General features: G+C 40.2%; 1 protein-coding gene across 2 annotated transcripts in view; it reads left to right on the top strand.

Moving 5' to 3' along the window:
• The window catches only part of AFF2 (AF4/FMR2 family member 2), a 351,298-nt gene that overhangs the window by 306,475 nt on the left and 30,005 nt on the right, over positions 1–14,818 (top strand). The window contains exons 10-15 of one of the 2 annotated variants that reach the window (XM_037408027.1): positions 291–453; positions 986–2,005; positions 4,188–4,309; positions 10,570–10,804; positions 12,729–12,868; positions 13,426–13,489. In XM_037408027.1, coding sequence (XP_037263924.1) covers positions 291–453; positions 986–2,005; positions 4,188–4,309; positions 10,570–10,804; positions 12,729–12,868; positions 13,426–13,489 — 1,744 coding nt within the window. Of the gene's footprint in view, positions 1–290; positions 454–985; positions 2,006–4,184; positions 4,310–10,569; positions 10,805–12,728; positions 12,869–13,425; positions 13,490–14,818 lie in introns of both variants that reach the window. The other variant, XM_037408026.1, reaches the window with a different exon arrangement.

The following is a 14,818-nucleotide window of genomic DNA, read 5'->3' as shown; positions in this document are numbered from 1 at the left end:
TTGGGCTAATAAGCTCAGGCTTGTGACACTGAAGTGTTTCTCATTTGAAGGGTGATGGTGATGCTATTAACACCAGTATCAGTGTGTGCCATGAAGCATAAACCCAGCCGGCCCCTTTGGTGGCTGTGCTGTGGCATGGCTGCAGGAGCTATCGCTGGGTCTGTACTGCAGGGGGGGGAGCTGACCCTGCGGAAAGTCAGCAGCAACAGGGTTCCCTGGGTGGCTCCCCACAAGGCAACACTTTAAAAAAGACAGGCAGATACTGACACAAGAGGATCTTCTCCCTACAGCAGCCTGCCAGTGCCGGTGGCACACACAACCAGCTTGGCCCATTCCAGCGGCGGCTCTGGGAGTTCCAGTGAGTCCGAGAGCAGTTCTGAGTCCGACTCCGACAGCGAGAGCAGCTCCAGCGACAGTGAGTGCAACGAGGAGTCACGCAGTGCCACGCCGGAGGTAAAGCCACGCTCCCAGTTCCCTCCCAGTGGGGCCTTAGAGGGGAAAGAGTGGAAGGGAGTGAAATCCTGCTCCCTGTTAGGAAAATGTTGGAGTTCTGTGCTGTTTGATGTTGTCGACTTTTTTTGTACTTTACAGTTTTATGTGTATGACCCACATACTCATTCTAGCTTTTGGAAGAATCCTTCTGGCCTACATTTGAATTGCTTTAAAGAAATATTTAGATTTTTGCCAGTAGCTAGAGAAGATTTTATTGACACAGTATTCATCTGGGACTAAGGAAAAGCAACGTGACAAAAATATGTCTTCAGGGACTAGCTAAACTTTTTAGTTGTATTAAATTTCTCCAGGGCCACATTGTAAACCAGATAAGGAAGCCTAATTAACCATAAATACTCCATAAATTCTCCCATAAAAGTAGCAGTCACCACTAGTTGACTGAAATAAAAGGGTACGTTAAAAACGTTCTCATTTAAAGGGAAAAGCATTGCTTCTGTCTGAGATTTGTTCCCTGTCATTCTTCAAACTGCAGCCTGAACCTCCCTCAACAAACAAATGGCAGCTGGATAAATGGCTAAATAAAGTTAACCCCCACAACAAGACCATCATCAACAATCAGAATGAGCCTCACAGCGAGAGTGGTGCCCAGGCCCAGAGCAACCAGCAGGCCGAAGGGCCAAACAAAGGGAAGCTCAACAGCAGCCTGCCCCCGACCGATTCCAAAGACCGGGCGATCCTTAGTCCCATCCGAGAGAAAGCCAAACCGCGGGTTGCCCAGAAAACCCCAGAGGCAAAAAGCTCCAAGCAGAAGTCACCAGCTCATAATGAGCCAACTTCACAAAGGACTACTGGGAAAAAGCAACCCAAAAAGGTAGAAAGGACTTCCAGTGTAGAAGAGTATAACTGGCCCAAACCAAATAATACCAGCAACACTCCCAAAGAAAAAGACACACAGGAACCCCCCGAGCAGCCAAAGGTTCGAACTAAAGCAGCAGTTGGGAAGACTGCTCCAAGGAAAGAACCACGAACTAGCACAGGTCTCACTTCAGAGAAGAAAAAGTACAGAGGCCCCAGCAAAATTGTCCCCAAATCCCGGGAATTCATTGAAACAGATTCATCTACTTCTGACTCAAACACAGACCAGGAGGAGAGCTTGCAGGCTAAGGTATTGCCAGCCTGCACTGGGTCTGGCAACGGTGTCAAAGTGAAGGACTCTGGCAGTAACATCCTCAGCGTAAGTAGTTTAACCAGCAATGGCAGCAACACATCCATTGACCAGACCAGCAATGACCTGGAGGAGCAGCTCTTTTCTCCTATCCCAATTGTACAAAATGAACTTCTGTCCCCACTGAGAGAATATGAAGAAGTCAAATCTCTGTGGGTGAAAATAGACCTTAGTTTACTCTCTAGGATACCTGGACAAGAGCCTTTCGAGACCACGTCTGTGAAAAGTGAACCAAGAGAGGCAAATGTGAAACACAGGCGACCATCTCGAGAGTCCCCTACCCCAGCAGCTGAAAAACCACCCACAAAATCCAAAAGGAAACACAAGGTAAGTAATTTTCATCATTTGAAGAAAAACACTGAGTTTCCATGCATCTTCGAGGTCAGGACCGTAGTCAGTGATTCCTCACTGCACCTGCAGCAGAGCTGTAAGGAGGCACCGTAACACTAAGCCTTTACTGTTTTCACAAAGGACATGCATTTACCAGTATGTTACAAATTAACACCAGAAACTAGTAAAAAAAAAAAAAATCCAACTGACAAAATCAATGAATAGTGTATTCTTTTTGAGATTTGTCTTACAAGCGTTTTCACTGTATTTGCTCACTTACCCATTAATTTCCAGTGTTCTTTAATCTGCAGAAAGATTCCCAATGATGAGTTTGTATTACTATAGGTTCAGCCATACCTAAAAAATGTGACTTTTATTTGGAAGGCAGGGGTTTATTGTCTGCAGAATTAAGGCATTTTCACCACTGGCTTAAACAGGCGTAGCTTAATTAAATTCAATGGGATGGTGCTTGCTTATGCTTCTGGTGAATTTAGTCTTTATATTGTTTTGCTGTATAAACAAATGTGGTTCATAGAAATACCATTTGCTTAACTGGCTGTTTTCTCTACAAAGCTACCTGAAAAAGCAAATACATTTTGATTTAAGGCATTATGTTTTATCATGTGTTTTATGTTATTTATGCCCAAGGGTATCCTATCTTGTGGGATATGACAGTGCACTTCAAACTAAATGTGTTTTCAGAAAAGAAACTGAAGTTTTATATCATAAATGAATTTTTGTAGTCAGTTTTTCCAGCTGAAATCGTTGTGCTCTGCTCTGTCTGTGAGAAGTCGTCATAGCGTATGGTGTTTTTTACCCCAAATTTTATAAATTATTGGGAATGTGACTTCAGCTGTCTCTTCTAGTGGACTTCTTGAAATCCTGAGTTTGAGCAGTCCAGTGGTATGAGAGAGTTAACACAAGACAAAGACAAACAATGCCAGACAGACACAGGGTCTGCACCCCTGCCTACATGAGTCACTGCACTGGCTCCTTCCCTGTTGAATTAAGTGGAAATAATCACATAAGTAAACTCAGCAGGTTTTTATTTAGTTTATAGTCTAGCTGTATACTAAAGGCACAGATATAAGAAAGAAGGAGAAAAGACTAGAAAGGGAAGGGATGTATAAGTGTCCATGCTTACGTGTATGTATAAGTGTACCAGAGTGCATATTAATTATACAGAAAACCTTGCTAGCTAACTTAGTGGAGTGTCAGTATGATGAAGAAGGTGTCTCGGCTAAAACAACGAGTACAGTATTGGCAACTAAACTGAGGACTGCCCGGAAAAAAAAACACAACCCAAAACAAAAAACAAACAAACAAAAAAACCCAAACCAAAACAGGGTTCTATGAAAGCTGGAACTTCATAAATTCATTAGCTGGGACTTTGAATCAGAAAGTAACAAAATGAAGAATCTCACTCTGGGACTGTACAAACACCAGCTACGCTCTGAAACAGCCCGTTCAGTTGCTGTATGATTGTTCCCTGCTACCCAAGGGGGAAACAAACCAATTAGGATGACTTGAGGGTATATCAACAGTTAAAACAGGGTAGGGAGAGCCTGATTTGTGATTCTAATTCATGCTATTAAAAGATTTATTTTAGCCATCTACTTGTGGGCTTGAAGGCTGATATGAAGGTTCCAGTGACAGAGCAGTAATCAGCTTTGCTTGTATCATCCTAGTTCAGGCACAAAAGTCATGCATCAGGGAATCTTTCAAAGCAAATTTTAAACCAGCTATCACCATTAATGACTACCCCAGCTCGGTCCTGTAGCCTTTTAGTCCTGTGAGGAATACTTACTCAAGGAAGTTTTCCCATCAACTTCCATTAAGTCAATGAGTAAAAGCTATTTACTCGAGTAAGATTTGGTGCTATCAAGTCATTCCATCTGAATTATTAATTAAATTCCAGTGCACTACAGAAGAAAGCTATAGCACATGAGGCATTTTGCTTCCTAATTATCTGGTTATGTCACTTGTTATATAACTTCATGTCATGTGTTTGGAGCATGTTTAGCCCTGATTTCAGGTGACTTTCACTGCTCTTAGACCAGTATTTTAACTGCTGCTACTGTAAAGGAAATACACTGAGATTCCTGAGCTCCTCTTAATGGCAAGTGAAATTGTGCATAGATGCTGGATCTGTTAAGCTCCACCTTTTTTATTAAAGCAGACAGAAAGCCTGGATACCTTTGTTGAAAGCAAGAAGCAGCGCCTGGAGGACCCTTCAGCTTCATGCCTGCTCCCACCTTGTATCTCTCCAATACCGAATCACAGATTAACCAGCACTAAAGAGTAAGTTCTTTTTTTTCCACGTAACATTCACAAGGGATTTCACAGTACTGTTCTACAAATGTCTTTGCTGTAGAGCCAGATGGGGTTTACAGCCCATAAGCATAAGTGACCCAGCATTGCTATTCCCATCCATCAGGAAGAGGATCCACATGGTTTTGAGATTCATTCATCCTTCTGAGGGGACTAGGAATTTAGAGTGCCACCACAATCCTGGTGTACTCTTCTACCCCCAAACTGCATCCTTTCAATTTGCTTTCTTGCCCTCATCATCCTTAACTTCTATGGCCAGAGAATCCTACTAAAAGTGAACTTTATTTGATTGCCTGGAATTTATTTTGTTGAATTCATTTTCATAAGAGACAGTTCTCAGTTTTATTGAACAAAATAGTGACTTTGCCATCCACTTCAGTGGCTTTTATTCTTTAACTGTGTATGCAGCAGTGCCAGGGGTGACCATCCTAAATGTTTCAGACATACATGCTTTTTATTTCAGCAGACATATAATCAAATAGTTTGTGCCTTTCAGAATGTCTTTGAGAGAAGGCTATAATGCTTGAGCAAACAGGTGCCACGTAAATAATGATTCTGATTAGTATAATCACAAGATTAACATTCTATAAATAACCAAAGAGTCCAATTCCCTTCTGTCATCAATTTTGTGAGATGAGGCACTTCTTTGTGCTTTGCACTAGGACAAGCAAAGAACAAAACCCACAATGTGCTTCAGGAAACAATTTGATTGTAGTAGTACTTAAATTTAGATGAAGTTCAAAAATCATTTATGAAATGAAATACACAAATTTTAAAATCCATAAAGAAGGTTCAGCATCATTTTATTTATACTGGTGTAATTACAGAGTAACTTCAGTCCTTGAACTAATGCCTCATTCTACAACTGAGAAAATCGAAGCTGGAGTCTGGAAAAGGCAGCAGAGTTGAGAATTACCATGTGATCTGTAACATGTTGCACGTTTGATAAACATCATGATGGGTGTTGCCTGATTGTCATTGCTAGAAATACAGTGAGCAGAGATATATTGCAGAGGGAATCCAGGATTATCCATCCCCAACACCTCTGCAATCATTAAAAAAAACCTTTCTATTCTTGTCACCAGCAAGCCCTAAGGATCCACCCCCAACCTGATGTTTCTTAATTTGAGCTTGTTTTCCAGGTCATTAATTTGATTCCTCAGAGCTTTCAAGCCTTTGGTATTGTCTGTTAAAATATAATTGTGTCCATCAATAGTTATTTCCATATGCTAGCTTTTCCTCTCATCTGCCTCAAGTTTTGAAGCAAAATTTTCTGACTTCTTTTCCACTACAGTGATGGAGTCCTGGATCACACTGCATTTGTTATTAGTGTTTTCTGCATTCGCTTGAAATAAATGCAATATTGTTTGATAATGCAGGTCTTCAGCTCCCAGAGACATGCAACTGAATGTAGATCAACTTATTTCCCGGAAGATTAGGGAGCTGGCTGAACTGTGTGATGACAAATTTCTGGAGAGCCCCAGATTGTTTTCAAGCAGTTCTACTCTCCAGAGGGTTAAGTTGAGTTATAAGGGGAGGCAGAAGAAAGGGAAAGCTGAAAGTACACTGTTCAAGGACATGGGGGAAAATAACACTTCAGTGGTAAAAGGTTGAAAGACAGGCTTTGCCCTTTGCTCCTTTATTCCCAAAGGTTCTGTATTTTCTTTCAGAACTCCTAAGTCTTTACATAAGGACTTTGAGACATGAGGGTGATTCAGCTGTAGGTGTGATGATGATGTTCATCCATTAAGAAGGTGTTACTGCTCATGGTGGGTGTTCTCACTTGGGAGGAACCTTAGATCTCTCCTGTTAGAATCTGATCCCTGTGCCAACAAGCCAAATTCCCCAAGGCAGACTTCAGAGACTTTTACTGGGCTTTTTCATAGATACAAGAGTGTTTTGACAGAAAGACTGTGATCTCCAGGCCAAAATTTGGAGGCATTCAGGAATCTGGAGGAATCAGTGAAAGACAGGCCACACCTGTGCTTTTGCAGCTCCCACTGGCTGCATATCTGTGGTTTAGGCATTTGAATACATTTCTCTCATACCCCTTCCCTAAATATATGGGCTCAATAAAGCAAGGAAAGATGCACAATTAATTTTTAAAGGGTTACATGTCTAATATGGGCAATTATATGCCTAATTTCCACAAGCTTCTATGACTGCATGTACAATTTGCATGTAGAAATTTCAAATGGCCAGTTGTGAACTTCAAAGTCGTACACACAACCAAAAAGCCAGTTCACATTTTATAATCATTGCATAGCCAACTAGTTATCTCTGTGTTTGTTCCTTCCCTCACACACTCTCGGGGGCTGATGCATTTTCCTAAATCTGATATGACACTTAAAATATAATTATTCAAACTATTGCCACTGTATTTTCCTTATTTCTGATATTTCATACCAAAGGAAGGAATAAATGATACTGTGTTTTGTCCAAGTAATTCATAGTAATACATTGAAACACTGCTGTGTAGCTGGATTTTTGTCAAATCAGCTGCCCACTTTGCAGCAGAGGATTATTTATGTATTTACTTGCTTGCCAGAGCAATTTTAATTTAAGCATTAATTGTATGTACTGCTGAATACCATTTATATCTGAATACCTGATTGGTAGACCCAATCCAAACAGAGCACTCTTCGCCAACGTTTGGCAGTTTGTAACAACACAGAGAGTTAATTGCTGATGCAAACTGTGAGTGAATTTCAAACTAAGCTCATATCAGTGAAACACGCCTGCCGACCAACAGGCGTGCTGGAAGTCTGAGGCAAGCATTTCAGCCTGTTTTTCAAGATTTCCTGTTCCCTTTTATTTGACCTTTAGTAAAAGATGCACCTGTACTTGGCAACATATATTAGCCCATCCCTCGGGTAGTCACAACAGCGTTCATTGGGGTTCCTTCATGGCAAAGGCAGCCTTCACATCTAGGACAATGACTTCAGCTTCATTCAGTTGCTGCCATATGGTCCAGGCTATTGCGGGGGTGACCTTTCCTTGCTAACCCCCTGCAGAAAATCAGATACACCGTCAATGTGCAGCATTTCATTGTGGACAGGGAGAGCAGAGGCAAAAGAAAGCCAAGTGATTGGTATAGACAATGGCTTTGTCTCACTAATAGGCCAGAGATACCACTGCATACCGCAAGGAGTGGATAAAAAAAGGGCAAGGAAAGGCAGCTTGAACTGTGAGAGCAGATGGAAATTCTCTCTCCTTCATGCACTGACCTCTTGTTGCCTGCTTCCTTGCTTTCTGCCCTAAAAGAAATCAGGTTGGGAAAAGAAAAAAAAAAAAAAAAAAAGCAGATGGGGAGCCTTCTCATTCCTTGATAACTGGTCTTTTTGGACACAAAGATTAAAACCCTGTAGCCACAAGACCATCAGTTCAGCTTGTATTTTTTCCTTGCACTTTTATTGTGTTTCTCCCTAGATTTTAAATATACTTAAACTAACAATCATGTCAGCAAATTAAACCACTGAGTCTCAGTAATTATTGCAATAAATTCATTCAAAATTAGCGATTACTGCAATCAAAGACCAGTTTCTTAGGCCATTAACAGCCCAAAGCAAAGTGACAATCTGGTTAACTGCTGGTAACAACCTATTTCATGGAGGTTATTGTTAACATAAATGCTTTGGTGTAAGTCTGAGGGAGGGAACATTGCTAAATAAATTGTCAACTTAATTTCTGCAAAACCTCATAGGATTAAGTGGGCAATAGGGAGAGGAAAAAAAAAAGGGGCGGAGAGAGAAGAAAAAAGAAAAAAAAAAAGGAAAACACCCAGACAGGATTATAGCCATAAAATATTGTTGGGTTGTTGTTTGGTTGTTTTGGGTTTTTTTTAATCTGAGTTACATAGAAAAAAAAGGATCCTCAAATGTATTTCCCTTTGGGGTTAAGTCTTCCCACCCATAGAATGACTTGTGTGCCAGAGCTGAGTAGCTGCAGCTATATCTCAGTTTGCCCCATCTTATATTTGAGCCCAAAGATGATCTAGTGAAGTTTTAAGTTTTGAAGTTTGAAGTTTTAACTACGGTACCTTCCAGTCTTCTTATTTTTTTCTTGCACTGCTTTCTTAATCCCTCCACTTCCGTGTAGCAGCTGTGAAATGTTGCTTTGATTGCTTTATATGTGCCTTAAATTCCCCCATGCAGTGGTAGACTGTACAAGTGACAGAGTCCTGCATTAGCCCTGCAAATAGCCACAGATGTGCTGAGGAGCCTCATGTAGTGATGCAGGGTCAGATCCTAAAGAGGACTTGGCCAGTGGCTCTCATTCAGGTTTTCTTCAGGTGCTTTTGAGACAGATTTGGCAGACTCAGTTGCTCTTCCCTTTGCAAAGCTGTACCAGGGATAAAGAAGAGCTGCACACAACTGTGCACAGGGGCATGAAGGAGCACTTCGCTCTGTGCTCCCACCCTTATATGCATGTTCAGGGTTCCTTGTGTAGGACAACTTGTTCGGGAGGCAGAGGGTGTGAATTCTGCTCCTGGGTATTTCATTAACTGTGTCTGATTTGCTTCTGTATAATCCAGTAACATGTGCATGCTTTCTTGGGGCACTGCTTACCCTCCTTTGGAAAACTTTCCTCTGGAAAAAGTTCAGAGGATTATTGTGCTATAGCTATGGTAACTTGTCTGGGTTCCAAAATGCCCTTTTGGGGTAAGAAAGCTAACAGAGTGGGCTTTGAATGCAAACTTTTTAGAGGACATATTACAGGACCACATGTGCATAAAATCAGTCTCCTTGAAGAATCGACAGTCTCTTCCTACATGTTTGCTTTCCTTTGATCTTCTTCAGGCCCATGTGTTTTTTGAGCAGGACTGCATCCATATCTGTCCTACTGTAAGGCAATATGAATTCTGTGCTCATTTTTTTTTCTTTAGTCTGACGATCTTTAATATCAGAGAGTTTCAAATAAGATATTTTTAACTCTGCTTCAGTCGAATTAAAATAGTTTTGAGTAGAGGAGTTGAGTATAAAACCTGAAACATGGGGAGTTTGATTTCACTATGTGATATCACAGACAGGCTAAAATATTTTTGTATCACCAAAGGTTCAAATGATCAAAGCAGGTGGAGATATTGATGCTGTTGGTGAAACTGCAAAAGAGGCCAGACTAGAATGAGAGCAAGCTCCAAAATGAGGAGTAAGGAAACTTGGGTTACCTTCTCTTCTTCCCCTTGTTTATGGCAAAATAGATCTATAATTCCTGACACTGACTGAGAGTGACTGGGAACAAAACATAAATTCTTGTTGACTTAATTTGTTATTGAAATTTTAGTCAATAATCATGAAAAGCAAATGATCGTGTAGTGCAATATTAGGTGTCTAACAAAAGATTAAAATTGAGGTTATCTTCATTGACTGAACTAGGACAGTACCTAAAATAAAAATCTATTAGTAGATAAGCATGTTAAACAGTCTGTGGGGTGTTGGGTTTTCCTTTTTGATGGATTTGAGAGGAGAAAGGTCTAGCAGGGTTTTTTGGGTTTACTGTGTACCACAGCTGCCATTTCTAGCCAGCTAACAATTTCTGTACATAAAACAGACAATAGATTATCCTATTACTTGAGCTTTCATGTCAAAACCACATTCATTTTCTGAATCACGTTCAATTCATCAACCGATATTTGCTCAAGGGCTTTTGCCATCTACAACGTATCATTTTAACATAGTGTTGAACAATGGTTTTATTCTAGAGGTCAAATAATTATTATCTTGTTATAGTGATCCTTTTGTAGTTATTATAATTTTTTGTTGTTGTTGTTCACATGCCACGTGCTAGTATGTGTTTTTGCAAAGGTTGCTTATGTGGGCCCTAATCCACCTTTGTAAAAGGTGCTTAATGTTAAACACATAAATAATCATACTTGATGTCAAAGGAACTAACCCCATGCATAAAACTTTCCAGCACTTTGCTGAGTCAGAACCTCTGTGACCTCTCAAATGAAGACTGACTCAAATTAGCATTTAAATTGGGTGCAATTTGTACTAATGCACTGGAAGTCGTCCTCCAAAGCAGGAGGTTTCTGCAGCCATTGAAAAGGCAGAAGGTGGCTCTTCTGTTATCACTGCCAGTCCCCTTTTGACTTAGCTCCTAGGACATGGGGACTGCAGGACCTATTTGAGGGCAGAGCTGGCTTCTCAGTAAATAAAATCTAGAGCTTTGTGCCATGGAGGATTAACCAAGGTTCTTGAAAATGCAACTGGTTCTTATCTGTGTCCCAGGAGCAGCGGTAGCTCGGTCAAGAAGGTGGCAAAGAAAAGAGAAGAGAAGCTGTTCCCTCCTCCATTATCCCCCCTCTTGGATGAGCCTGTGCACCGGCGGCACAGCAGTGACAACAGCTCCTTCAGCCAAGAGACCAACACCACAAACACCTCTCAGACCAGCAGCTCTTCCTCCTCTGTTTCTAAACACAGAAAGAATGAAAATAAATCCTCCTCTAACCCCAAAGGAATCTGTGTAAGTAACCAACTTCAGTTGCTGGAAGTGAACGAGATAAAATAAAATTAACTTAGCTTTGTTCTGTTTGATTTTTTTTCCCCCAATATCTATTTTCAAATGCTTATGTATGTAGCCTCACTCAGGGCAGCAAGGAGTGGATCTTTGCAGAGCTGGGCATAAGTAATTCTTGCAGGTTCCATTTTTACATCAGCATTAGGCATCTACCTGGCATTGTGTTTTGCTCCCTGAAACACCTGGAGGAGAGCCCCTGCAGCCACCAAGTAACTGCAGTTACTCCCTTAACTCTGTAACTACAACACCACACATTTTGAAAATAAAACTTCAAGAATTTTGGTATTCATCACCTGAATAATTACTGCAAATTCTCAGCTAGAATTAAGCACTGTAGGTATACTGAATATTGTGGCCCAAACTAAACAGACAACAAAAACCTAACAAAAAGCTACCTGTCCATAGCACACTTCACAAGGAAATATCTTCTCACAGGTTTGTAGACTCCCAGCTTCCAGCAGTAAGGTTTATTTACACCTCTATCCATGAATTATGTATGTAAGCTTTTAGAAGCCATGTAAATAGGTTTGGGTTTTTTTCCTGCCCAAAAAAAAAAAATCATTCTGTTTGGGCCATCTCGCCGTGAAAGGTTTTCACAGAGACAATTCTTTCTTACTTGCTTTTCACCAAATTCAGATTTTTTTTGACTGAAAATACATGAAAAAAGAGCCAAAACTAGAAGCTGCATAGTAAAATTTCACATCAGCTTGTCATCTTTTAGATTAAACAGGGAAACTTCAGGGGTTTGTTCCATTTTTGAAAATAGCCCTCCCTCTAGAGTTTCAAACATATCATTATCAAACTATATATGTACAGTATCAAAATGTATCTTAGTATCACTGTCAAAATTAAAAGACAAGAAGAAGGTTCTGCCACAAAAAAGGACATGCATAGCCCCAATTTTCATAGTTCGCTGCTTTGTGAGAGGCTGTTACCATGCACTGTAATAGTAAAACTCACAAGTTGCATTGGATCGTAGGTGACAAATCACTTCACCTTATTCATTCATCCCTGTTGCTTTCTGATATCATTGTGTCACTTCAAGCTGCGAGAGTAATACACATGCCTTCAACTGAAATCAATGCCAAAATGAACTGCATATGTCAGCAAATAAACAATGCTATGTAAACAGCAGGGCCACTTCCTCTCACTCCCAGCATCTCTAGTCAGATTTATCCTTTGGTTTTTTATTATCCTAATACATGAAGTACTTGTCTTCTGAAATATGTTAGAATTTTTTCCCTAGTTCATTGGTTAATCTGTAATTTAGTTTATCAGTTTGTGGACCTAGGTTGCAAGTTGCAGTTGCCTGATTTAAAACCTTCTGTTATGCTTCTGGTTTTAATCAATGGAAAGTCAAAACTCCTTACTTCTGCTTTCCATCCTTTTCTCTGTCCTGTGTAGGGTGAGGAAACCATTCCTTGCTCAAAATCCAAGCAGACTTTTCAGACACCTTACAGTTAACTATTAATAATATAGAAAAAAAGGTTACTTTATGTGATATACCTTGAAGGTGGATATACATCCAGCCCTTCTGCATTAGATTTCCCCACATTTGCTTTAACCAGTGTCTCCAGGCAGTAACATTGTGGTATCCAGGCTGACTTCACCTAAGAGTATAGGTTAATGAGTTCAAGTGAAGGGTCAGAGGTAGAGTCATATTGTCTAATTAATATAATGGGCTTATGTTATAAAGGATGGAAGCATGGTTTTGTGAGGTAACTTGGATGTTGTTGGGTATATGTGAGTACTGCTCTGTGCCTTGGCCCTTTGTTTGTTTGGGGTTTCTTTGGAGGGGTGCGTGTGAGCACTAATATTGTTAGAAGGTGTTTGATTGAACTACGAAGAGTTAATAGTCCTTTATTTCTAGGAGGAAGAATCGCACAACACACCAACAGCCAACACTCTTCTTGACACCAGCCATCTAGAAACAGACATCTGGTCTGCAATGCCAACACTTTCCAATGGGAATTCTGAGCCCAGAAGACCTAAAATAACATTTGATGATGTGTGAGTATTATTGGATCTCTGTGCTGGCTGCATGTTATGTAGTTGGGATTTTCATGCCAGCAGAGCTCCCAGTGAAAAAGACTATCTTTGATTATAACACTAGCATTGGGCACCTGTGTGGATAGCGCTGCACAAAGGCAAGCACAGTTTTAATCATTACAAATGAACTGTTGTCACTGATTAATGAAGACTCTGTTGATAAATGTTTTCAGATCATGAATGTTGGTTCATGGTAATTCTTCTTCATTTTTTTTATTTTGGCTCCTCTAATGGAAATTTCTGATACTTAATTTAGAATATTTTATTTTTAAATATTAGTTTAAATTATTTTTCCTTTTCCTCTGTTCAGCACACATTAATGGGTCCTTTGGGTGGCCAGTTTCTACAGCTAATTATTTTACATTCTGATCACCCATCATATCTTTGCACACAGCAGCTTAATACCAGGTTAAGGTTTAAAGAGATAAGTGGGCATATATGTCAAAATTTTTCTTGGAAACAGCAATTTTCTCAAACAATGTTTGTCCAACTTGAAAAAATTGATTTTGTCTCCTTAGGCTTCACAATGCGGATTATTACATGCAAGAGGCTAAGAAGTTAAAGCATAAAGCAGATGCATTGGTAGGTTATCACAGGTGTTTTTTTTCTCTTTCCACTACGGAGCTGGGTGTTACAAAAATGTACATTCTGAATGTCATCTAAAGCCTCAGAAACCAAGAGGAACTCTTCGTTGACTAAAGCATGCTTCAGATTGTACTCCATAAACACACTGTCCACAACAATTCAAACCCTGAGCACCATTAACAATTCTTTCCGCAAAAGAGAAGCTCCTTACAGTAGTCGGTATCTTTTCTGAGCAGGAGCAACAGTCATGCTGTTTGTGAAGGATGTAAAATAAATTCATGAAAGATGATGTGTATTTGAAATTTGTTTTCCTATTCACTTTGAGCCTAAATCAAAAGTGTTTAAATATTCCATAACAGAAAGTTAAGAAAGGCAAATCACCCTCCACCCCATTATCATGTGGTAGAAGAATCAGAAGATTTCTGATCCAAATATTTAAAATTTGCAACAATTGATTTTTAAATCGTATATTCATTTTTGTTGCATGCTTTTGAGCTAGTAAATAAAGGCTCAACACACTTCTTCCCAAAAAAAATTTCAATTAGGTAGTTCAATGTTGGGAAAGCTTTTTCTCTCATTTTATCCCAGATGAAATTCCAGCAAGATTGACCTAATTTTGCAAAGCGTTTTGCTTTTGATAAAACTGCTTAATCTGACAGATTATGCTGTTAGTTTGTTCAATCCAAGCTATTGCTAGCACTGAAGTGCCTTTGATAGCCATTTGTTTTGTGGGTAGGGTCATTGCTCCTGTATGCTACATGGAGTGCAGAACAGCAGCTCTTTTAGGCAGGCTCAGTGGAGCTTGACTCCTCTATTTATTTAAACTAGGATGTCTAAAATGGAACGTGGCCATTCCCTTTGCCCCTCAAAATCACGAGTGAAAAAGAACTGGGTGATTATTCACCTCTCACTGTCTTGATTGTGGTTTTTTTGCATGCATATCATATCATTCCACATTAGAGATTTTTGTGCCTGGAAATAGGTGTGTGTCCAAAAAAACCTCCAAAGCAATCACGTTATGTTTTTAAAAACCAAACCAACCATCCAAATGTAAAAATAAAAAAAGCTCTCCCTCTGCTGTTGGTGAGCTCAAGGAGGCTTGACATGTCAAGCTGACTGCTTCAGCTCTCTGGCCTCCCTTTTGACTTGGGGCACAGCGTTACCAAGTGTGTTTTCTGTGGGAGGTGGGTTCAGTGTTTTGGCAACCCACGGTGACTGTCAGTAATTTAGCAGTCGTCCCTCCCAACCTGCCCCTGGCAGGAGGTGTCCTGCCCTGATTCCTGCAGCCCGACTCAGCAGAGTGTGTTCAGCCAGAGCCCTGACATC

The sequence above is a fragment of the Falco rusticolus genome, chromosome 14 (assembly GCF_015220075.1).
Source record: "Falco rusticolus isolate bFalRus1 chromosome 14, bFalRus1.pri, whole genome shotgun sequence".
NCBI lineage: Eukaryota > Metazoa > Chordata > Aves > Falconiformes > Falconidae > Falco > Falco rusticolus.
Note: the sequence above shows the minus strand (reverse complement) of the source record. Positions and strands in the feature narration are given on the sequence as shown.